General features: G+C 36.6%; 3 protein-coding genes and 1 pseudogene across 3 annotated transcripts; 2 read left to right on the forward strand and 2 right to left on the reverse strand.

The window, feature by feature from the left end:
• Positions 1 to 1,007: 1,007 nt before the first annotated feature.
• Positions 1,008 to 6,855, forward strand: LOC113116233 (bcl-2-related ovarian killer protein homolog B-like). The gene is made up of 4 exons (XM_026284264.1): positions 1,008 to 1,469; positions 1,849 to 1,977; positions 3,159 to 3,322; positions 5,891 to 6,855. Exons 1-4 carry the CDS (start codon positions 1,232 to 1,234, stop codon positions 6,008 to 6,010), a joined length of 651 nt encoding a protein of 216 aa, XP_026140049.1. The 5' UTR covers positions 1,008 to 1,231; the 3' UTR covers positions 6,011 to 6,855.
• A 223-nt stretch (positions 6,856 to 7,078) lies between these two features.
• LOC113116256 (THAP domain-containing protein 4) lies at positions 7,079 to 9,685 on the reverse strand. Its single transcript, XM_026284314.1, has 5 exons — positions 9,544 to 9,685; positions 9,160 to 9,313; positions 8,948 to 9,057; positions 7,786 to 7,889; positions 7,079 to 7,605 (listed from the first exon to the last, which is right to left on the reverse strand). Exons 1-5 carry the CDS (start codon positions 9,566 to 9,568, stop codon positions 7,489 to 7,491), a joined length of 510 nt encoding a protein of 169 aa, XP_026140099.1. The 5' UTR covers positions 9,569 to 9,685; the 3' UTR covers positions 7,079 to 7,488.
• A 2,157-nt stretch (positions 9,686 to 11,842) lies between these two features.
• On the reverse strand, positions 11,843 to 17,044 carry LOC113116123 (serine--pyruvate aminotransferase-like). Its single transcript, XM_026284040.1, has 11 exons — positions 16,710 to 17,044; positions 15,925 to 16,117; positions 15,748 to 15,812; positions 15,527 to 15,627; positions 15,090 to 15,160; positions 14,845 to 14,929; positions 14,642 to 14,740; positions 14,050 to 14,119; positions 13,241 to 13,336; positions 13,017 to 13,145; positions 11,843 to 12,935 (listed from the first exon to the last, which is right to left on the reverse strand). Exons 1-11 carry the CDS (start codon positions 16,962 to 16,964, stop codon positions 12,828 to 12,830), a joined length of 1,272 nt encoding a protein of 423 aa, XP_026139825.1. The 5' UTR covers positions 16,965 to 17,044; the 3' UTR covers positions 11,843 to 12,827.
• Positions 17,045 to 20,549: 3,505 nt separating this feature from the next.
• Positions 20,550 to 25,936, forward strand: part of LOC113040421 (kinesin-like protein KIF1A) — a 6,354-nt pseudogene continuing 967 nt past the window's right edge.

Below are 25,936 nucleotides of genomic sequence, written 5' to 3' on the forward strand. Positions count from 1 at the left end.
ATACACAGTATTCAGTTGAAGAAGGCTTTGACATTTTTATTTTACTTATTATTTAATTTAGTCATTATACTGAAGATACCTTTTTGAATGATAGTTATATATATATATATATATATATATATATATATATATATGTATGTATGTGTGTGTGTGTGTTCAGTTTTAATTTGGTTTTAGAAGATAAACGTGATTGCTCTCCCCACAAATCAACTGTTTCTTAGTTTTTCACTACTGTCTCTTTGACTAATGCATCTTTAAGCTTATATAAGTCAAATACTTAAGTGCTGTTAACAGATACCCTAAAGACTTTTTCTCTAGTTTTACTTAACAAATAAATAATAAATTAAATTGCAAGTGAACTCTCATACTTTTAAACTCTTTTATTTGATTGCCACCGAGACCACCATATGAAATATGACCAGCAGAAAAAGACATAGGCTAATGCCCATACTCACACTGAGGTGTTCATGAGTCAAACACAGGCCTTTAAACGGTTGTGTTGTTGGAGGATTAGTAACACTGCTAAACACAGACAGATATTAACTTACCCGGTCAACCACGAATGAACTTCGTTATGTGAAATCAACATTTTACTTGAAGCCTTCACACACCTACAGAAGGTCTGTAAGACAAGCCTCATATTTTAACATGAGTGTGATTTTAAAGAAATTAGTATTAATGTTCCACGCTATGGCCTATGGTATGATTTCTATAAATAACCTAGGATTTGACAGAGTTGATTAGCATTCATTTAATGTGATACGACTAGATTAAAAGCATTGTAAGTCTTGCCAAGGTGCCATAGACTGTTTATATTTGGACTAAGCAGTTCACTTGGTTGATTAGTTGTTACCTAAGCGTTCTGTACTAACGTTACCGAGAATGTGTAATGTTCTGATACAGGGCACAGGCTAACAGCGACCTAAAACAGCAGGATGGAAATAGGACAGAAAGTCCATTTCAACATTGTATGTTCTAATGAGAAACAGAAAACTGTGGAAAATACATTGAAGATGACGAATCCTAAAATCGGGCAGCGTAAATCTAGTGTGGAGGCTGTTCCGTCTCTATGATTGGCTATTTAGGTTTCGGCGAACCTGTTTCACATTTAATTTATCTGGGCTTTCCTCGTAGCAAACGAGCTTCGTAATGTTAGTGGAGTTTGTGGGCTGTTTTATGCAGGCAGCCTCAACCAGTGAAGTTACAGAGTTTTTGCTCGTGTCAGACAAACATGCGGGACATGAATGTGTTTGAGCGCTCCTCCGTGTTCGCCGCGGAGATGATGATGGAGGTGTTTGATCGGACTCCCACGGAGAAACAGCTCGTCTCCCAGTCCAAGGAACTTTGTAGAGACTTCATTCACTCCAGAATAATAAGGGAAGGACTAATGAGGTGGTCAAAAGTCGAGTCTGATCTACCCGAGTCACACGGGGCTCTTGTAGATGTATCTGTGGTGCTGCTAAAACTGGGTAAGAAAACCCAGGAGTGAGTGTGAATTGATGCTCTTAACAGATGGGACGCTATTTCAGTATTTGTCCTCCAGATAAATCAGGACTATTTCATAACATAAGTCAACATTCAGATGTTCTTTCTTTTTTTCTGCATGTAAAAAAATATAACATTCATGTATCTGTCTTTTGAATTGTCGTTCATAATGTTATACTGTGGTTTATAGTTAAATGTGCATCAATACTATAACCACATATTATGAAGGCTATTTGAGGGGACCAGATGTTGATTCAATGAAACCCATTTTGGTTGAGCAGTGTTCTGAAGTCTTCTGAAGGAAGGTTGGGGGAGCACATGCCTCTCACTGTCTTCTGAGTGTATATTTAAACTGTTTTGCAGGTGATGAACTGGAGTGTATGCGTCCGTATGTGTACCGTAATATTGCAAAGCAGCTGAACATCAGTGTAGCTGTGGAGCCGGTGGTGTCACATGCGTTCCTCTCTGTAGCAACAGAGATCCTCATCATGGGTAAGTGTCCTGGAAGACAATAGAAAAGGTGTTTCTTAGGCAGTGTTTGTGGGCATGACCTCACTGTCCCTGCATTGAAGTATTTAAAAAAAAATGTAACAAAAAAACATTTGAGTATTTTATTATTTTCTATAGGTATCTTGTTTGTGTTGTTGTTGTTGTTACTTCTAATTCAGTACCTAATTGGCTATTTTGAGACAACAACAAAAAGAAAGAAAAAAGAAAAGGAAAAAAGCTCTGCACATGAGGACATCACTACTATAAATGGAGTGAATTGGGAAATGTGGAGTTTGTTCCAAATTTAAATGAACAATGTTAGCCTGACAAGGGTTTGAGGTAAAAAAAAAAAAAAAAAAAAAGTTATTAAATTACTGTAACATTGGAAGAGCTGTTGACTTTAACCTATTATTGGATTTCAGTGGTGTGTTTGAGAGGGGCACTGATCATCAGTTAATGACAAGTTCTTCAGTGGTCTTTTTACAGAGCATGGAAAAAACCCTAAAAAGGACATACCCACATTCTTTCCTTTCTACATATTTGGTCACATTTTTATCTTGGTTCTGCTTCTATTGATGTACGTGGCGGTTGTAATGGAGTCCTAAACTATGGTCTTCTGATCTTCTCACAACAATCTATCTTTGGTAGTAAGTTATAGATCTATGAGGAGTTATCCCAAATGAATGCTGAAGATAATGGAACATAAACAGTTGTCAGTACATGACTCTTGAAGCATGGCAGTGTTATGGCAGATTTAAAGGTGTTAGGCTTCATGTTACATCATCATCACCGCTTTGGATCTAGATCTAACTTTTGTTATTTATAAATTATACACACACACACACACACACACACACACACACACACACACATATATATATATATAAACAGTACACACACTTATTTTGTAGTTTAACTATTGCAGGTAAGAAATTCAAATGACCTTTGAAGACACTATTGATTGAAAGAGCATAAAGAATATGATTTTTTTTTTTAATGTGGGGAAAGGTTTGAATTGTTTGAGATACATTTGCATTTATTTAGAATAAAACATGGGAAAATCTAGGACTTACAACCTCACAGAATTTACATTTTCCTTTCATGTCTAAAAAGCTTGTATACTGCAAAAGTACTTGAGATGTAAAATGGTGTGTTCTGCTCATGGAATTGCTTTTTACTTTCAGGGATCACATGGGGCAAGGTGGTGGCCATCTTTGCTGTAGCAGCCGGGCTGGCAGTGGACTGTGTGCGTCAGGGCCATCCAGTCATGGTGCACACTATAGTGGACAGTCTGGGTGAGTTTGTGCGAAGGAACCTGGTCCCATGGCTCAAAAAGAGAGGAGGATGGGTAAGTGTTCATTCTACAGTATGTACTGCCTTCATGAATCAAGACTGGTCCTGACATATATAAAGGAAATAAAGTATTGTTACTGAAGCGAGACAGGGGTAGCTGCAGCCTGAAGCAGTAGGTGCCGCAAGAGGCGTTCTGAAAGGTGAATCAGTACAACAGAAATATCCCTAACCAAGCCTTAACCCTGCCCCCACACCCTGACAGACAGCTTTTTCAACCAATCACGAGGACCTTTCGGCACTCCCATTCCTCCAGCCTGCAGTTATCCCTACTTGCCTGTAGCCATGCTATATTAGTGCTTTAATTATTTTCTTTGTGCTGCTATAATTTCATACTATACATTTAAGAGCGTCTTATATGCACATTACTGTTAAAAAAAGGGGTTGAAGTAGATTTTTTAAAATTATTTTTATTAAATTTCTGTTTCAAATAAATGCTGTTCTTGGTTTGTATCAAGGTTTCTGCAAAAATATTAAGCAGCAGAACTGTTTTCAGTGTTGACAATAATAAGAAATATTTCTTGAGCAGCAAATTACAACAATTTCTGAAGGATCATGTGACACTGAAGACTGGAGTAATGATGCTGAAAATTCAGTTTGCATCACAGGAGTAAATTACAGTTTAAAATACATACATTTCAAAACGTCTGTTTTAAATTGTAATTATATTTCACAATTTAATTGTTTTTTACTGTATTTTCTGATCAAATAAATGCAGCCCTGGTGAGCAGGAGAGACTTATTTTTCTATATATACAGTCAGGTCCATAAATATTGGGACATCGACACAATTCTAATCTTTTTGGCTCTATACACCACCACAATGGATTTGAAATGAAACGAACAAGATGTGCTTTAACTGCAGACTTTCAGCTTTAATTTGAGGGTATTTACATCCAAACCAGGTGAACGGTGTAGGAATTACAACAGTTTGTATATGTACATCCCACTTTTTAAGGGACCAAAAGTAATGGGACAGATTAACAATCATAAATCAAACTTTCATTTTTTAATACTTGGTTGCAAATCCTTTGCAGTCAATTACAGCCTGAAGTCTGGAGATCAATTAAGACATCAGCATACGCTGGGTTTCATCCCTGGTGATGCTCTGCCAGGCCTCTACTGCAACTGTCTTCAGTTCCTGCTTGTTCTTGGGGCATTTTCCCTTCAGTTTTGTCGTCAGCAAGTGAAATGCATGCTCAATCGGATTTAGGTCAGGTGATTGACTTGGCCATTGCATAACATTCCACTTCTTTCCCTTAAAAATCTCTTTGGTTGCTTTCGCAGTATGCTTCGGGTCATTGTCCATCTGCACTGTGAAGCGCTGACCAATGATTTCTGAAGCATTTGGCTGAATATGAGCAGATAATATTGCCCGAAACACTTCAGAATTCATCCTAATGCTTTTGTCAGCAGCCACATCATCAATAAATACAAGATAACCAGTTCCATTGACAGCCATACATGCCCACGCCATGACACTACCACCACCATGCTTCACTGATGAGGTGATCATGAGCAGTTCCTTTCCTTCTCCATACTCTTCTCTTTCCATCACTCTGGTACAAGTTGATCTTTGTCTCATCTGTCCATAGGATGTTGTTCCAGATCTGTGAAGGCTTATTTAGATGTTGTTTGGCAAACTCTAATCTGGCCTTCCTGTTTTAGAGACTCACCAGTGGTTTACATCTTGTGGTGAACCCTCTGTATTCACATGGTGAAGTCTTCTCTTGATTGTTGACTTTGACACACACATACACCTACCTCTTGGAGAGTGTTCTTGATCTGGCCAACTGTTGTGAAGGGGGTTTTCTTCACCAGGGAAAGAATTCTTCGATCATCCACCACAGTTGTTTTCCATGGTCTTCCGGGTAGTTTGGTGTTTGGAAAGCAACCAAAGAGATTTTTAAGGGAAAGAAGTGGAATGTTATGCAATGGCCAAGTCAATCACCTGACCTAAATCCGATTGAGCATGCATTTCACTTGCTGACGACAAAACTGAAGGGAAAATGCCCCAAGAACAAGCAGGAACTGAAGACAGTTGCAGTAGAGGCCTGGCAGAGCATCACCGGGGATGAAACCCAGCGTACGCTGATGTCTTAATTGATCTCCAGACTTCAGGCTGTAATTGACTGCAAAGGATTTGCAACCAAGTATCAAAAAATGAAAGTTTGATTTATGATTGTTAATCTGTCCCATTACTTTTGGTCCCTTAAAAAGTGGGATGTACATAAACAAACTGTTGTAATTCCTACACCGTTCACCTGGTTTGGATGTAAATACCCTCAAATTAAAGCTGAAAGTCTGCAGTTAAAGCACATCTTGTTCGTTTCATTTCAAATCCATTGTGGTGGTGTATAGAGCCAAAAAGATTAGAACTGTGTCGATGTCCCAATATTTATGGACCTGACTGTGTGTGTGTATGTATATATATATATATATATATATATATATATATATATTTATATATATTTATATATATATATTTATATATATATATATTTTTTTTTTTAAATGGTAGTGTATGTGATAGCATGTCAAATGTTTATTTTCATATGTCTTTCCAGGGGGACATTTTAAAATGTGTGGTGGACATGGACCCTAGAGCTCGTTCCCACTGGTTATCAACCGCTGTGTTCACATGGAGGCAATTCCTAAAGACCATGTACATCTACCTGACGAAGTAGTCTTGTGCAGGAAATCATCTAGTTGACTGAGCACTGAATCCCAGAACTATCTGAATGGTCCATTGAGTGAGAGCAAATAGCCCCTTAAAAAGGTCATAGCACTTCACCCAGGTTCAACTGCCTTAATTTTCTTTTACCCGTTATGATTTCTTTAAAATATACCATGTATAGAGTGTAACGCATACTATGACCTGACAGGAGGGGAGGGCACTGTGAGGGAATATGTGCTATATTCGTGGCTGGAGCTACATAATATTTGTCTTCCTTGGTTTAAAATGGAGCTCCTTTTGTGCTGACACACTGAGTGGGTTCATTACACTGAGATTTTATACTGAATGTCTGTGGTGATGAGAGAAACATTTTAATGTTTGTCTATCTTCAGTTATTTATTTATACAAAATTGCTGAAAATGTTTGGAGTGTCGCTTCGCACTTTCAGTTTGTACAGTTTTTGTGGTGTGTGTGAAATACTGTTGTTACCATCTTAAAATAAAGATTTTAATGTTTGAACTGAGAGAGTTTTTTAAACCGAAAGGGATCCAGTGGTCAAGGAAAACCTGGAAATATTATGGAAATAGTTAAAATAATCAGAAATCATAAAATAATATAAATACCTGTAGTGAATATACACTACCCTTGAAAAGTTTTGAGTTGGTAAAATCTTTTTTTTTTTTTTTTACTGATGTTTTTAAAGTCACTTATGCTAAGCAGAAAAGGCATTCATTTGATCAAAAATATTGTAAAAACTGTAATGTTGAAATGTTTTTACAATTTAATTGTAATTGCATAACTTATTCCTGTGACGGTAAGGCTTAATCTTCCGCATTGTCACTCAATCATTCAGAAATCATTCTAATATGCTGATTTGCTGCTGAAGAGACATTGTGCTGCATATCTTCTTGGAAACAATAATACATTTTTGTTCAGCACTCTTTGATTGAAAAATAAAGTTTCAAAAAACAAAATCTGAACTCTAGTGTAGATTTGACTTTATTAACCCGATATCCATTATTTTAAATGCAATCTCTATTAAACAATTTTTAGTTTAAGACTAAAATTTAGTTTAATTTTAAAAAATCTTTTCCTTGATTACTGGAAAGCAATGACAGTTAATTTATCTTAAGGTAGAGAACATTGTTTCTTTTACTGAATTAATACATCCCCCATGAAATACCAAATTAATCTTAAATTATAACTGGAGAGAAAATGTATACAGAGTTTGCCATGAACAAACTTGAAACGATTTAAATCTGAAACTAGATTTTCATACTTTTCATACATAATACAAAAGGACCCCTTTATATACTGTAACAATATTTGCAGAGCTTGTTTTGTTGGGAAGATGGCTCAGAACACATCTATTATTTTAGATAACATTCTTCCTAACAGATATATTAGCATCAGCTGCAGGTTGCTATATATAAACCATCAATATTTTGTGTCAGACACAAACACATCTTCCTCCCACATGACAGCTAGTTAATCAGTCCTGCGGTAAGTGATGTGCAAATGCTGCGTCAGAGGCTGTCCTTCCAGAGCCATAAAGACCGTCTGTTCCAGCCTTCCCCCCGGCTTCAGCTGGATGTGCCTGGAGATCTGATCAAAAATATCAATTATTAGTGGAACACGTATTCTAATATTTATGCCAATTCAATACAATTTAAGCCATATTTTCATAGTTTTCACTGCTGAATATATTTTCTTTATGAACTGCATAAGAGCTAATTGTTCCATTAATTTGACAAGGTGCAAGTAAAACGGTTTGTGTTATGAGACCTGTTGAACGTAAGGCTGCTTGGCAAAAGATGTTCTAGCCAGGGAAGTACTGTGCAGAGTCAGCTGCTGTCCAGTGAGCTCCCCCTCCTCAATCTCCACAAGACCTGGAAGACGTAGAAACAGATGATTAAAAAATACATACATGGTACTTTAGACAGTGCTAGGTAGATTCATTTAATCTTTGTAGTTTTCTGATGATTACAAATGACAATACAATATTTGTAGTTAGTAATATAATCTATTAGATTACACATTTTAGGTACACTGTTAAAAATGATTGTGATCTACAGTAAAAACCTGTTGATTGGTTATCAGTAAGTTTCCATACTATATACGGTGAATAACTGTTATTACATTTCATAGTAAAATACTGTTAAAATTACAGTTTTGGGAAGTGAAAAAAAAGTTGTTGTTGAATTTACAGTGAAAAACTGTAAATTGACACTCTCAGAATTCCCTGCATGACACTTCATATTGTATGTTTTTTCAGTTTCTTCTTATTTTGTTCTTATCAGTTGTGTACAATAGGGTTTTATCTTTCATCTGAAGTTGTTAAATGAATGTTTATTGTATTATTTCAGTATTGTGTGTTACCATGATGGTGTTTAGTGTTTGTGTGAATGACACTGTGCACCTTCTATATACAGTATATATATATATATATATATATATATATATATATATATATATATATATCCATCCCTTCTCAGCTTGTGGAAGAGCTGTTGGTGATGAGCTCTGATCTATCAAGTTACTTTCTCATCACTACCAGTTTTTGGTGGTTATTAGTGCATTACAATGGTTCAAAACAGATACTGTATTAGTACATGTACTTCTATATGTTGGTTTATTAACATTAGAACATTAGATAAATTAATTAAATACAGTATTTTATTGTGAATTTAATTTGAGTCTGTAAAACCTAAAATGTTGCTATCCTTTTTTAACGCGTGTACGTGTATATCATGTGACCATTAACAGAGAATTCATTAACTGTGAATAGTGTAGCAGCATTGTGTAAATACATAATTTAATCACTAAAATTAGCATATTTAAAAAAAAAAAAGTTAATCCAATTACAAGTGCTTAATTTTTGGAATCTGATTACATTATTCTGATTACTACCCACTGCTGAATGTAAGTTTTTTAATAAATGAAATACCCGAGTTCTGTGCGATGATGAAGGCCACCTTGTTGGTACCTGGCTGAAGCCTGATGAATCCACACTCCCTGTGAAGTGGCTTTTTGCTCTCAGCATGGGAAGCATTAAACCTGAAATAAGTAAATAAATAATTTCTGATTGTCTGCGTGTGGGACAGAACACTGTACAAACTTATTAAAAGAAAAATGCCTCTGGGTTGTTTTGTTACTTACATAAAATTGATCACGGGCTGTCCTACATGTGAAAAATGAAGAGTCTCTGTGTAACGAAAAGGTGAGATGGAGGGGAAGGATCCCTCTCCCGGCTCATCGGACTGCCAGGTGCCCAGGAGCCAGTCCAGCGGCAGCACTGCGGGGTTCAGCTCCGCTGCGGAAACACGGACGACAGATTAACTGAGGTCGAAGCACGCTTGTCCGTGATATAAAATACGTTCACAATCACATTCTCATGCACCTGCTGTTTATTTAATGCTTGTTTTTTAATAGTAATAAATTTGACGTTTGACCTACAAACGACAGTTCGGTAATAATAGGCTTAACCCTTAGAAATACGACAAATTAGGCTTCTATAAATGTAAATGGATCATGTTGTCCTACCAGAGTGATTCAATGGGCATGACATTCCGCTTGAATCTTTTCAAATAACCACGAATTCTAGCAATATAAACGTAATGTATTTCACGTTGCGGTTGAACTCTTTGCCATCCAAGAGTATCTACTTCCTGATTTGACACTAGGAATTCTGGGAGATGTAGTGATTAGGCGCTCTAATTATACACGCCTCCCACCTACAATTCCTAAAATATTTCAGTTGGTGTGCAATGAATCTAAAATATATGAAAGTTTAATTTTTATCATTACATTATGGAAAATAATGAACTTTATCACAGTATGCTAATTTTTTGAGAAGGACCTGTATATCCGAGCACATGCCTGTGGTGAAGATCAGTCTTCCATGGGAAGCAGAGGGATTGCAGGGAGATGTTGAGGTACCCATGATTCATTCCTGATTCTTACTTCATTTCTCACTGGCTTGCTATTCTTAGGATACTGTCTATAAATAGATTGGTAGCTGTGTGAATAAGCAACATAAACAAGGCCAAATACTAGATGTCTGAAGTTAAATGCACTTTGAGTTGACAGCTGGATTTACAATATGAGAATGCAACAATGGCAGAAAATATGCTGCTAATGAAACAGACTAGCAAAATGTACTACAGGTCCTTCTAAAAAATAAGCATATTGTGATAAAGTTCATTATTTTCCATAATGTAATGATAAAAATTCAACTTTCATATATTTTAGATTCATTGCACACCAACTGAAATATTTCAGGTCTTTTATTGTTTTAATACTGATGATTTTGGCATACAGCTCATGAAAACCCAAAATTCCTATCTCAAAAAATTAGCATATTTCATCCAACCAATAAAAGAAAAGTGTTTTTAATACAAAAAAAGTCAACCTTCAAATAATTATGTTCAGTTATGCTCTCAATACTTGGTCGGGAATCCTTTTGCAGAAATGACTGCTTCAATGCGGCGTGGCATGGAGGCAATCAGCCTGTGGCACTGCTGAGGTGTTATGGAGGCCCAGGATGCTTCGATAGCGGCCTTAAGCTCATCCATTGTGTTGGGTCTTGCGTCTTTCAACTTTCTCTTCACAATATCCCACAGATTCTCCCTGGGGTTCAGGTCAGGAGAGTTGGCAGGTCAATTGAACACAGTAATACTATGGTCAGAACCATTTACCAGTGGTTTTGGCGCTGTGAGCAGGTGCCAGGTCGTGCTGAAAAACGAAATCTTCATTTCCATAAAGCTTTTCAGTATGAAGTGCTCCAAAATCTCCTGATAGCTAGCTGCACTGACCCTGCCCTTGATAAAACACAGTGGACCAACACCAGCAGCTGACATGGCACCCCAGACCATCACTGACTGTGGGTACTTGACACTGGACTTCAGGCATTTTGGCATTTCCTTCTCCCCAGTCTTCCTCCAGACTCTGGCACCTTGATTTCCGAATGACATGCAAAATTTGCTTTCATCCGAAAAAAGTACTTTGGAGCACTGAGCAACAGTCCGGTGCTGCTTCTCTGTAGCCCATTTCCTGCACACGCCTGTGCACGGTGGCTCTGGATGTTTCTACTCCAGACTCAGTCCACTGCTTCCGCAGGTCCCCCAAGGTCTGGAATCGGTCCGTCTCCACAATCTTCCTCAGGGTCCGGTCACCTCTTCTTCTTTTGCAGCGTTTTTTGCCACACTTTTTTCCTTCCCACAAACTTCCCACTGAGGTGTCTTGATACAGCATTCTGGGAACAGCCTATTCATTCAGAAATTTCTTTCTGTGTCTTACCCTCTCGCTTGAGGGTGTCAATGATGGCCTTCTGGACAGCAGTCAGGTCGGCAGTCTTACCCATCATTGTGGTTTTGAGTAATGAACCAGGCTGGGAGTTTTTAAAAGCCTTAGAAATCTTTTGCAGGTGTTTAGAGTTAATTAGTTGATTCAGATGATCAGGTTAATAGCTCGTTTAGAGAACCTTTTCATGATATGCTAATTTTTTGAGATAGGAATTTTGGGTTTTCATGAGCTCTATGCCAAAATCATCAGTATTAAAACAATAAAAGACCTGAAATATTTCAGTTGGTGTGCAATGAATCTAAAATATATGAAAGTTTAATTTTTATCATTACATTATGGAAAATAATGAACTAATTTTTTGAGAAGGACCTGTATATATGTATTGTATTAGACAACTGTGCACTGTTTATTGTGTATTTTAGTGAGATACAGTTGTAAAAAAAATTTATATTATTTATTATTTTCACTTGTGGGCTATATGTGAATGTCTTTTATATGAAGCATCTTATTCAGGTCAGTACTAAAAAAATAACATGATTTGGTATGATCCCTTTTATTTTGGTCAAAAAATGAACATTTTGGAGATACTGCAAAGTGTATGTAAAAAAAGGTCCACAACTACATGCATTTCCTAAACTTGCTTCAAGAAATGATAAAAACATCAATGTTTACAAGCTCCACATCTCCAGGGTTGCTGTATGATGACTGATGGTGCTGGATGAAGCTCAGCATCCCTTCTACAGTAGACAAAGAGTGCTGGACTTGGAGTATGAAGGTGAGCAGTTCATTGTCCTTTATGAGGAAGCGGAGGGGAAGGTCAAAATGACCTTGGTGTGGCACTTTTTGGTGCAATTAGTTACTATATTCCCAGCAGCCAAAGTGAAAAGGGACTTTGGGGGAGAATGATGAAACAGTTGCAATACCTAGCTGGTTTATGTTTAGAAAAGCTGAAATGATTCTGGCATTGTATGAGTTTTACATATTCAAAGATGATTTTGTAATATGTTTCATTTTCCAAGCTTATTGAATTTGGTTCTTGTTAATGTAAATGTCTGAAATGTTCTTTTGAGTTTCAGATGCTTTGAGTTTTGCTTTGTTTGGAAATGCCAAAGCACTATTTTTATTTTAGTACCAATTCAAATTTGTTAAATGCTGCTAAACTTTGTTTTGGCTTCATGTTTCTCATAGTCAAAATAATTCCCCAAAAGAGAATAAATAACAATGGTTTGAACATCCTGTGTACTACTGTGTAACTGAATTCACATTGTAAGCCCAAATGATGAAATTATATTTATTTTTATAAAGGTAATTTAAGTGCTGGAGTGATGCTTGTCGAAACTTTAAAAGGGACATTGAGAAACACATTGATAACATCTGGTTTTGTTCAATAGGAGACACAATGTACGATTTCTAATCAGCTCAAATTCTTCCTCATTATACCAACCGTTATGAAACATAATATAATAACTCTACAAGCATCACCATATGAAACTGCAAAAAAATATAGGTCAGCAGTCAAGTCTTTAGGCTTTGGATTTTCGACACTGCTTTAAAGCGTCTTCCAGAGCTGCTAGAGCCATCGCAGCATTGGCCTTGTTGCAGTTGTATCCCATGAGCCCAATCCGCAATACCTAGAAATAAATTGAGTGGATAATTATTCAACCATGTAATTAAATGCTGCTGTCATACCTTGTTGACTAGCTTTTACTCACCATGCCAACAGAGGGCCCTAGTCCTCCTGTAAACTCGATTTGATGATGCTTCATGATGTAAGCCAGCAATTCCTTCCAGTCATACCCTTCCGGGATTGCAATGGTGGTGACAGAGGGTAATCTCAGATCCTTTAGGAATAGATACATAAATATTTTAACTGCTTTCTCTTTTAGGGTATATTATTGTTTTCAGAATTAATAAAAGTGACGTAAACAACAGTTACCTTATCTTTGATGAACAGCTTCAAGCCCAGGTCTTCCAAACCTTTCCAGAGATACTCTGCAACTTCTGTATGATGACTCCATGAGTTTTCAAGACCCTTGAGCAGACATGTTAGAATTATTAGATATCAGTCATTTAAAAAAATATTCAAATATAGTAATTGCTTAATAGCAAACATTCTATGTATACATTTTTTAATGGATATACACAACCTTTCTAAGTTTTGTGGTCAGTCGGATTTATTTGTATTTTTTTAAACTAATACTTTTATTCAGCAAGGATGCTTTAAATTGATCAAGATTGACAGTAAAGACAAAAGTTTTTGATTTCACAAATTACAAAAAGGTATCGGCAGATCAGCATTTTCAATTATTTTCTGAAAGGATCATTTGACAATGAAGACTGGAGTAATGGCTGCTGAAAACTAAGCTTTGCCATCACAGGAATAAATCACATTTTAAAATGGTCGAAATAGAAAAGTTATTTTAAATTGCAATATTTCACAATATCACTGTTTTCCTGTATTTTTAATCAAATAAATGTAGCCTTGGTGACGAGCATAAGAAGAAAAGGGTAAGAAAATCCTACCGACCCAAAACTTAAATGGGAGTGTATGTAAGATCACAGATTTGTTAATCTGAACACCCGGCCTGTTATAGTTCAAACAAAAATACATAGTTGAGAAAACAAGCAGTACGTCTATAGTTGCAGGCTTTGGGACCAAAAGGTTAACAAACCATTGAAGAGTGAATTATGACAAGCAAGGTGTTAAATGTTTACTTATATAAAAATAAATAAAAAAGCCCTTACCATTTCAGCAAGGATGGCTAGACTTTCCCTCAAAGCAAAGAACCCAGACACAGGTCCTGTGTGATGGTATCTGAAACACAATTTAATTAACTTCAGACAGCTCAAGTCCTCTACTACAGAGGTGCAAAACTCAGTTCCTGGAGGGCCACAGCCCTGCAGAGTTTAGCTTCTACCCTAATTAATTCTAACCTAATTTGGGGGAACTTGTGGCCTAGTGGTTAGAGAGTATGACTCCTAACCCTAAGGTTGTGGGTTTGAGTCTCGGGCTGGCAATACCACAACTTAGGTGCCCTTGAGCAAGGCACCGAACCCCCAACTGCTCCCCGGGTGTGTACAGTGTGTATTCACTGCTGTGTGTGTGCACTTTGGATGGGTTAAATGCAGAGCACAAATTCTGAGTATGGGTCACCATACTTGACATATGGTATGTCATGTCACTTAAATACATCTGATCCAGGTAATCAAGTCCTTTAGGTTTATTTGGAAAATACAGTACATGGTACAGGGTTGGAAGTACCCTCCAGGAATTGAGGTTTGCATCCATACTCTACTACGTCTCGCAAGAGCAACAGTTTGTATTTACAATACTTACATTCTTACTGGCTTGCCATCATTTCCCCAGTAATTGGATAAGTGGGTCATATCAAGGAGGTAGGACACTGGCTTTGTTTTCCTGTTAAACATCTTGTGGCTATGTCACATTTGAGAAGAAATGGAAAATGTTAGTGGATTCCATCAATTGTTTGAATGGTTCGATGTGGGCAAGCACATACTCATACAAATATTTCTCCTCACCATGCTCTTTCACTGAATGAAATTGGTGCTGTGCCAGGTGGAGCATTCAAAGCTTTTTGGGAACCAGTATACAGAATATCAATATCTATAAAGGTAAAAGGTTTGAACAGTTGAATTCAATCCACATGCTTTTACACAAAGATTTAGAATAGGCACTTGGTAAATAACGTCATGTTTACATGTTCATTTAACTTCATATTTATATAATTACATATTTAAAAAACTTAATATCTTGATCCACTCACTTTGTTGGTCCATTAAAAGCGGTGCAGCTCCCAAAGAGGCCACTGAATCCACTAAGAGCAAACAATTGTGTCTATACAGACAAAACCATGCAACAGAGGAATATAAAGTGAAGGATAACTTGAAAAGAGAATGTGGGAGAACAGTAGACAATACAGACATTTAACTTTAAAATACCCACCCCCCACCCAAATTTTAGTAATTTTCTCAATTGTGTGAAATTAAACATTTTGCCTTATTATATATATTCTGTGAACATTTATCTTGGATATGTCTTAATTATTTTTATTTTTTACTAATAATCAACTGTCAGAAGTGTATCTCTAAAGTGTGTACATCTATCAGAAAATCTTGCATGCTTTAAAAAAAGCATCTGAATGATTTTACAAAAAGTACAGTAGATCATACAGTAAGCTAAATGATTGTAGAATATTCTTACTTGTGGCAAATATCACCAACGCCATCCACTGGATGCACCAGACCAGCTGATGACTCTCCATGTGTGAGAAAGAAAAGAACTGGCTTATGTTTAGCCAGAACCTGTAGAATGACAAATGCTGCTTATAGAGCAGGGGTTTGCTTTACTAGACATATAACATACAGTGGTATCAGGAATTGCAATTTGTATACACGTCACTAATAAATGAAAGACAGTATCACCTGTTCAATTTCTGCATTTGTAAAATGTCCTCCAGGTGTTTTAAACAAGGTGTGAACCTTCGCACCTGGGAAAATAGAAAGATGTTAAAGAATAACCATGCTCTCAAACTCCCAACAAATAAGGATGAACTTCTAAAAAACAGTGAGCTAGTGTTATTTTGATTAATAGTTTCATACCCATCCGCTCAGCAATTTCTGCGACCCGTTCTCCCCAGATTCCATTGATGGCAACAAGAACACTTTCTCCAGGCTCCACAATGTTAAAGACTGCACACTCCATCGCTGTGTGTCCAGAGCCACTCATGGCCAGTGTCATGTTGTTACTGGTCTGAAAAGCGTACTGAATTCCCTTCTTGATATCATTCATTATCTATAACAAAATATGTGCAGGGACTGTTAGAATCCTCCAAACATCCAAGTTTCCAAAGGCAGCTCTGATACTACAATCAAGCCATCAAAATACAACACTTTTTGGTCTAGACCTATTAATAAGCTATTCCAAAAAGATTCTGCTACTGTTATAGAAATATTGTTTAGTGATGTTTAGTTTGGCATGCTTATTTTTATTATTCTTAAAAAAATAAGCAGTGAGCAGAAGCAATTGGTTTTAAGATCTTATAGTATTTAAAAATGTAAAGTATTATATATAGCTCATATCAGAGAAAGGCAGTTTTGTATATAAATATAATACATTCTATATAAATAGAATAGCCTACATAAGTAGATTAGAAGTAATTAGAAGACGTTTTTGAAGAAAAAAAATAAGATAAACATTTACTTGGTTTCACATGAGATCTTTAAATATATTGTATAAAATTATTGTTATTAACGCTGCGTATTTAATTTTTAAAGCATGTTACGTGTGTTTTAAGCTAGATTTTCCTACAAACACTTGTTTGCCTTTGACCTATATTAAACTTGTAAAATGTGTTTGTGCGTAAAAATGTAGCGTTAAGATTTACCCCGAACATTTCCGAGTGCATGTGACCTATTATAGGTCTCCCTCCTGCCGCTAAAATGCGAGGCGGCACATTGGATGGTCCTGGTCCAAACAGGTACCGATACGGAGCCTCGAGCGGCCGGAGCATGCACGCTGGTGGCGGGATGGTCACAGAGGACATCCCGCGGTGGACGCCGTGTTTGGTGGACCGCGCGCTTTCCAAAGGCACCTGCTGCGTCAAGCGCGCGCACCTGGATAGGACACTCCTCGGCATCATGTTTTCTCCAGCTGTTTTTGATTAGAAATACAATACTATGCGTCTTGTCCAGCATTTTAAACAAACGGGTCTTCGACCCCTAGAACACAGAGCAACATGCGTCAGGCTTTTGGCACAAAATGCCCCCGCCCCTTCATTTTCCAAACAAGGTATAACCTAACGGTCCAGAGGTGGATATGAGGAAACTATCAACCGGATAACAAAATAGAAAAGGGTGGTAGCCTAAAGATAGAGAGGGTGTCGTGTATTATTATGTTAAGGCTTTATGTTTTTGTTTTTCATCCTTCCGTCTTTAAATCAATATTTAAACCACACCTCGCATAAATACACAGAACACACGTGTTTATCTGAACTTTTTCACAGAGTTAAACTGCCTTGTGCTGAGAAAATACAATATGTTGCAGTCGATTAGTCAATGGATCTGAATTCAGTAGTGCATTTTATTAATATCCATATTTAATTTTTCGGAGATAATGTAAATGAGTTTGATACTGTTTAGGTTTGCTGAAAAACCCTAATGTCTGGCCCTCATCAGGTAAAAAGAAAAATCTACAAGCACAGAGGGACTGCATTTGAAACAACAACAACAAATAAACAATACAAATAAACAGACAAAAAGTGAGTTTTGTTTACATTCTTGTGAACTGCTCTATTGATTCATTCATTCTTCACTTGTTTACCAGCTCAGAGGAGGAGTGTAGCTCTCTCAATACTGTTGATTGGCTGATATTTCAGTTTGAATTTTTATAACAGCTATATTAAAAACTATTTTTTTAAACAAATGTTTAGGTAGAGGGGCTCCCAAATGGTTTGTGGCTTGTGACATGCTACTTGGAAATCTTTACTGGTTAATAACTAGGCCTCATTTCAGGTAATATCTAAGAGATATAATGGCAAACAGGACGTTGTTCACACTAATTCCATTTGAATCATTAATTTCTAAGTAAGCCTGTATTTGGTAGGTATTTTTGGTGATTTGTTTGAAGGAAAATCGCACCCAAAATTGAAAATATGCTGCAATTTTACACATCAGACCATCCAAGATATAGATGAGTTTGTATGTGTTTTTGATCCGTACTGAACAGATATGGCAAAATTTAGCATTATATCACTTGCTCACCAATCGGTCCTCTGCAGTGAATGGGTGCCGTCAGAATGAGAGTCCAAACAACTGATAAAAACACTGCAGTTATCCTCAAGTAATCTACATGACTCCAGTCCATCAGTTAATGCCATGTGAAACAAAAAGCTGCATGCTTGTAGAAACAATCTTTTAAAGGCTTTTTAACTTTAAACAGTCCTTTCTGTCCTCTATCAACAATAACACTTTCTCCAGTAAAGAAATAAATAAAAATCCTCCAATGTTGTCTTCTCATATCAAAATCCACCAAAATATTTGTTTAATACTGTTCTGGACTGTCTTGGCTTAAACAGTGTTTGATCTGTGCATATTTCTCTCCTAATTCAGACAAAAGCAGCTTTTCACTAAAAAGAAATGTTATGGATTGATGACTCCTATTTTAGCTGGAAGCAATGGTTAAAACATATTAATGATGGATATGTTTCTTACAAACACAGATGTGCACTTCACAAGATGTTAATTGATGGACTGGAGATGTCATTTTTTATCAAATGTTTTATCAGCTGTTCTGACGACAAGTGATGTAATGCTAAATGTATCCCAATTCGTTCCCATGAAGAGCCAAACTCATATTTTGGGAGGGAGTATACATTTTCAGAAATGTTTTTATTTTTGTTAAACTGTCTCTTTATCATATTTATACAACTATGCAAGAACAAAGTCTTGAACAAGAATAGATTGTGCTGTTCCCATTCAGTACCAAAATGCTTACTCTGTACAAAAAGTACCTGATCAGAACATAGTGATTCTCTAAAAGCACACACGGTCGTGTGTCACAGAAGCAGATGCTGATGTCAGAGCAGGGACTTTGACCAGAGCACTAGTCCCCATCACTTATCGTGCAGTAAATAATTAGTCTGCACAGTAAATAAGTGGAAATTCAATGTTTACCCTTGTGTGCCCTTTGCACTGTGGTGGGGCCCAAACACCCAGTTCACAGGGAAGAGTAAGAGACAGAAGTAACTCAACTCTTGCCATGCTTTTGTGAAAGACAGGACATGTACCCTGATTTAACACATATTGACCAATGGAGTCGTTCAGGCAGATATAGATAACCTTGACCCCATTAAACTACAATTCAAAAACCATTTCAGAATTTGTGTTTGTCATGGACCATTGAAATTGACGTCCTTCTGTAATGTAGTGAGCAGAATGTCATCTGTCCGGTAGATGGGGCTGTTCAGCTAAAACCATTTTAGTCCATTGAAGTTATAACATTTCATCGAACCGGGCGGTCAATGCTGTGTTTCCACTGTCGGACCAGCGCTACTCTAAAAAACAGTAGCTACCGGTGTTCTGTCGATTTACGGCACTTCTTTATTTCCACTTCAGGCACTGAATGCAGCATCATCATAGACTGTATATAAACAAAACCGTTCTGTGCACAAAACCAACAAATGTAAAGTGTGTTTAATGTAAGCCAATAAATTATAACAAACCATCAGTGTTTATAATAAATAATATTATTATTGCCACAGTAAATGCTTTCACTTAGCTACGTTATTTGCGGCTTTTCTCGTGACAAGCTAGTTAATTTATCAGACAATTTTTTTTTTTTTCTACAGCGGGGAGAACTTGTCATAAAGTTAGCGACAACAAGGCCCACCCATGGCTCATTAAATTGCATTTATTTGATTTATATGGTGATTGTCAAATTATGAATTGTTTAAGAATAAAAATAACTTATATTAAAAATACTATTTAAAATGTGTATTTTAAAAATGATATTGTTTTACAATAGTTTAGGCCCCGCACCTCTCCTGCTTTGGATATCAATGAAACTGACATGGATGTACATAAATATTTTTCATGTAGGCTTGGGGTTGGTAAAAAGAGTTTTGATTTTGGAAGAAGTCACTTAGGCTGCAAATTTGAACAAAAATACAGTAGTAAACAAATTGTGAAATATTACAAAAAAATTTCAATATCTATTTTATATTTTAATTAAAATGTAATCTATCCCAGTCTTCAGTGTCAGATCGAAAGCTCAAAAGAACAGCACTTATTTTAAATCTGAATGTCTTTACCGTTACTTGTAATGATTTTTTATGTATCTTTTCTGAATAAAGGAATTTATTTTTAACTGTAGTGTACATTTGCATGTCTTATTTATTTATTTTTTATAAGTGAACCCAACTTGTTTGTCTCCTTGCATCAGCCTGGCTGGCATCCTCAGTCTTCAATGAGTCCACTGCGAGGGTCCGTGACGTGCATACTGACTGAGACACAAACAAACCCCACCGGCTCAGCTTATACCATTTAAAATGAGCTCTTTGTGCTTTTAACACTGTGGCTTATAAATGAGAGGACATGGACACAAATCCGTGAACCGTGGTCTTTTGACTGTCCTGTGATGCTTTTATCACACTCTTCCTTTCTGTCTGTGGTTCTCTCTCTCTCTCTCTCTCGCTCTCTCTCTCTCTCACTCTCTCTCTCTCCCCGTGCAGCATCCAGAGCCATTTTGCGTTAGGCTGAAGAAGCACTGTCTCTCAGCGCATTCCCACATCTATTAACCCCCCCTCAGCTTCCTGACGCACCACTGCGTACCAGGCCCTGCAAAACCAGACTCCCTCAGTCTGATGGTCTTGCCAGGGGGGGCTCCACCTGCATTGATGTTGCTGAGCTGGGGAGAGGCTGAGAGCCTATAGGAAAACACATAACAACTGGGTGAGGAAGAAGAAGACGGTGGATGAACGCAGACTTGATGGAATAGCCCACCGCTGTCCGCGATCCCGACAGGATATTATCGTCAGGAATCAGTATGTGAGATCTTGATTATTGTTTGTGTGATTTATGGGTTTTTACGCCATTGTATTCTTATGACAATAAGGAGGGTGGTGCACTCTGTTCCCTTGTGGTCCTGTTCCGAAAGCCACATTGAGGCTGTTGGAATAGAAAAGGGTAAAACAAAAAATGGAAAAGATCTTGAAGGAGATGTTTATTGTTTATTCAGTAATCAGTCATTTACACGCATTGTCTGAGACTAGCCATGGTGCTGAAGGATGCTGTTTATGTGTGCAGGGTGAGGCTATGTCATGAGATCTGGGCCTTTTTCATAACGGTTTATGTTTTTATTTGTAAACCCAGAAAGATTAAACCGACAAATATGCTACTGAGGGAAAAGACGAATATATGGAGCATTTTTTTATTAGATGCGTTGAGGGTGTATACAGTTCGCACCAATATTTGCGGACCAGGACACGATTTATTTATTTAGCTAATATAAGAAATTAGAAATGAAATTCTGTATGTTTGACTGTATTCTGCTCTGTACTAAAGACTCGGACAAAATAGCTATTGCCATAACAGACACGTCACACGTTACCACCTCAAGTCTACAACGACGCGGTAGCCTACGCTGAAACGCTTATATAGTGTCATATAGTTATATAGTGTTAATTAGATGATGATGTCGATTATAATCGTGTAGGTAATTTTGTTGATTATACTGGGAGCGCGTTTATGTCGCGTCACTCGCAGTGTATGTGGTGTTGCATCTCAGCATCTACGCAGACGCAGCTCTAAATATAAACAGATAGTGTAGGCTACATGTTTATATATGATGTGATAACCTTGTTTTGTATAACTGGTTAGCTTAATGACCTTTTAAACGGCTTCATTGGGTTTGTTTTGGCGGCTGGGCTGAAGCTGACGCAAATGTGCGTCCATCACAGCTGCTTCATGACTGTATGGATGACGGTCAGCAGCCATTTTCAGCAGACTATAAGGGATATGTGATTAATAACATTTGCTCCATATTGTGTACAAACATAACCATGATTTTCTGCTCGAAGGAGGGGACTTAAAGCCCAGTTTTTCTTTTTTCTTTTTGGATAGTGTATGGGCAAATGCTGTCCAAATTCGCCCACAGCTTGTTATTAATAGCCACATTCTATTTTTAGTTATTAATATTTCACCATGGGTGGGTATCACATTATGTTGCCAGTAAAATGAAGGGGGAAAATAATCAAAGTATAAATTAATAGGATAATTTTCAATATTAAATGTTGCAATAAATAGCCTATATATGTTATCTTTTTTCCAAATTATTTCTACAGTAAATCATTGTTATTCCTCATGGCACCTTAAGTTAATTTGTTGATATGCTTTTTAGAAAGGAATAAACTAGGAAAATTTTTCTCATCATGATTTGGTAATTTGCAGTATCAAAGAAATGACATAAAACTCAACCCACTTCCATTTTATATATATATATATATATATATATATATATATAAAAAAAATTCAGTCTTTTAATTGGATTACTATATCCACAGTTGGACAGTTATTACATGGGTTATGTTGGACATCGTAATCTTTTGTTCAGAGTTGTGGAAATGAAATGTCCCAGAGTTTATTTTTATGATGTTATGATAATTCCATACAGTTCAATTCCCATGTTTATAAATAATCACAAACAATGTATGGTTATAACCCATATAATATAATGAAACATTATTTTTTACAAATAATCCCAGGGGGCATGAGAATTTAAATGTACTTATTAATTTATTTATACAATTATCTTGCTTTATTGTAATCTGTGATATGGATTTAGTAAGTATATTGAAAACAAGAAAATCTAATTTAATAAATTAGATGTAAAATGATTAATAAATCTAATTGTAATTTTTTAATTGTTGCAGTTTTTCCAACAGTTTTCTGATATAGTGTCTGGTTTTGAATCGATTATCAGAGCTCTTAATTTGATATATGTGAAAATATCTACAATACGAGTAGCTTTACAGTGTCTGCGTGCCTTGAATAGGCCTGAATTTTGCCGGCTGGCCGACCTTGCTCTCGGATTTTCATTTGAACAAGCTATTTGTTTGTTCTTTTATTAAATCTGCATATGAATCCTAAACCTGTTTGTAAGTCTGTTTCGCTACACATAGTTTTTCAAGTTCACATAGCCATATCTGATGTACAGTAATCTACTGAATGAAAAGTCCTGAAAAGTCCGACTGAATAAAAGTCCTGATGAGTCATGTTTTGGATCTCAGAGAACTCCATTACCTAAATGAGAATATCATGGTGTAATTTAGCCAATACAATACTGAACAGATTTATGGGGATTTTCTTTAATTATCTCTTCAAGTGAATTGCTAAGGTACTAAATCTAAAGAGTAGGCCTTAACCCATTTCTAGTCTTGTTTTGCAAAAAGTTGACTTTTGACAAAACATGGTGTTTTTTTGTTATTCTAATTGCCTAATTGTATCTTTACTGTACTCTTAATTCTATAGTGAAGTAAAATAACATCTATTCTTTTGCTATTCCAGCACATACAGTGGCATGTCTGCGTTTCTTTCTACAGGTGGCAGGTGGCCTCTGATTCCTGGCTGGGCTTCGTCCCATCAGATCCTGTGCAGTAGCAGAGTTCCAGCACGCAGACACCATGGCAGGTGCCTCGGTCAAAGTAGCCGTCAGGGTCCGTCCCTTCAATTCACGAGAGATCGGAAAAGAGAGCAAGTGTATCATCCAAATGACAGGCAACACTACCAGTGAGTGTTCTTTCAAAACACATATTTTCACTCGCTGTCAATGTTGATTTAAACTCATCTGAGTAAAAGTTGTTTGTCACTGTGCTGTATGAATAATTTATGACTAATGAAATATTTATTCATGTTCTCTCATCAGCACCACCATGAGAGGAAATATTAGTGCATCTGTAGGCTTGCAGTTTTGAAAAATCAAAAGGGTCATACTTTAGTTTTCTGTAAAGGTTTTCTTTTAAATTGGTGAGGTCTGCAGCCTGTCACCACCTGACTGTTTGTTGACTTCAAATTTACTGAACATTAGTTCAAATTTTTTTTTTTCAGAAGGCAAACTATAAAAATGCTGTGAAATATTGTTGCATTTATCCATCAAGACAAAAATATGAGAGACTTAGAGATGCAATGTGGTTCATCTGTTAAATGTTTCTCTCTATTATGCAAGAAAAATAGCAAAATAATTTCATTGTCACAACAAATTTTTATAATACATATATTTTAATAAAAATCATGGGAAAACATGGATGGTAAAAATATTTATCACTGGTAATGTTCATTTCACATGCCTTTAGCAAAAGACTTGGACATGTTCAGAAACAAGGTCCACTTCATGCCAAGAACTCTGTGGTATTTCAAGGCCCCATTTCTAGAGCAGCTCCAAAAACTGCCCTGTTGTTCTGCCTGCAGCGTGAGTGCATGGGAAAACAGAGTCAGCTGATGCAGAGTGTGAGGTCACACACACTGCACGGCTTTGTGCTGGTGAAAGGATGCAGGAGGTTCATGATCTCATTCCCAGAACCCCAGGGATGGCATGATTCATGCTTCCTTAGACTCATCTGTCCTGAAACATGCCAACATACACGTATAGTGACAGTGCAGAAAATGCTGTTATGATGACTATATTGAGATGATATTTTTGTCTTTTTGAACATGGCTTTTGTGGATAAATAAACTAGGTCTTCATTTAATTTATATAAATAAATTAAATTACAATTACAATTTATAATTAAGTATAATTAATTTGTTTATTTAGAGTAATAGCCTGCTAGAGTATGACTGTTTTTTTTCTTATCTTATGATGAAAAATACAGTAGTACTATAATATTGTGAGATGTTATTTTAATCTAACTAAACTGCTTTCTGTTTTAGTATATTTTAAAAATCTAATTTATTCCTGTGGTGGCAAAGCTGAATTTTCAGCAGAGTAATTCAATATGAAATGATCCTTTAAAAATCATTTTCATTTGCTGATTTGATGCCCAAGAAACATTCATTATTATTATCATCAACATTCTATGTTTTTCTTTTAAGTTCAAAAGAACATAATTTACTTTTTAAAAGAAATTGGTTGTACTATTATAAATACCCTCACTGTCATTTTTGTAATCTTCCTAAACCCCAAGTTTTGAACGGCTATGAATACATAAATAGTGAAGTTCCTTTGACCTCATCATGAGTTTTTTAGTGTCATCTTTTGCCAGACTTCAGATCTGAGTGTGATTGAAATTAAATGAGGAGTCTGGAAAGAGTTTTACTTAGTTTGTTGTTTTCTCCATTATATTTATTCTCTTTGTTTTCTAGCAATTATGAACCCGAAACTGCCAAAGGAGAGCAAGAGCTTCAACTTTGACTATTCCTATTGGTCACACACAACGGTGAGTTTCTTCATATTAACTGCCAAATCTGCCTCTTACACAACTCCCTGCTGCTATTTTTAATTATAAATGTTACTGAGACATTTATGGTTATTAACTTTTTTTACTTTGTGCATTTCTGTCTTCAACAGCCAGAAGATGTGAATTATGCATGCCAAAAGCAGGTTTATAAAGACATAGGGGAGGAAATGCTTCTGCATGCTTTCGAGGGATATAACGTCTGCATCTTTGCCTATGGACAAACTGGGGCCGGAAAGTCATATACCATGATGGGCAAGCAAGAGAAAGACCAAGAGGGCATCATCCCACTGGTAGTACACTATTATACCATCTGAAATTGACATTATCGCTGTCTTTGATATTGTAGCAAATACTGAAGCTTAGATGCTGCAGGGTTTAAACTAACACATTCGTAATGCTGAATCTATCTGTGACAGCTGTGTGAGGACCTGTTTACCAAGATCAGTGACAATAATGACAACAGCATGTCATACTCGGTTGAGGTAAGAGCAGCACCTGCATCATAAATTGCATTTTTACCATAGAATCATTATAGCATGATAAAATGTTGTTGTTTTTTCAGGTCAGTTACATGGAGATCTACTGTGAGCGTGTGCGGGACCTTCTGAACCCAAAGAACAAAGGGATCTGCGTGTGCGAGAGCATCCTCTGATGGGACCGTA

Source organism: Carassius auratus, chromosome 2, assembly GCF_003368295.1.
Source record: "Carassius auratus strain Wakin chromosome 2, ASM336829v1, whole genome shotgun sequence".
Classification (NCBI taxonomy): domain Eukaryota; kingdom Metazoa; phylum Chordata; class Actinopteri; order Cypriniformes; family Cyprinidae; genus Carassius; species Carassius auratus.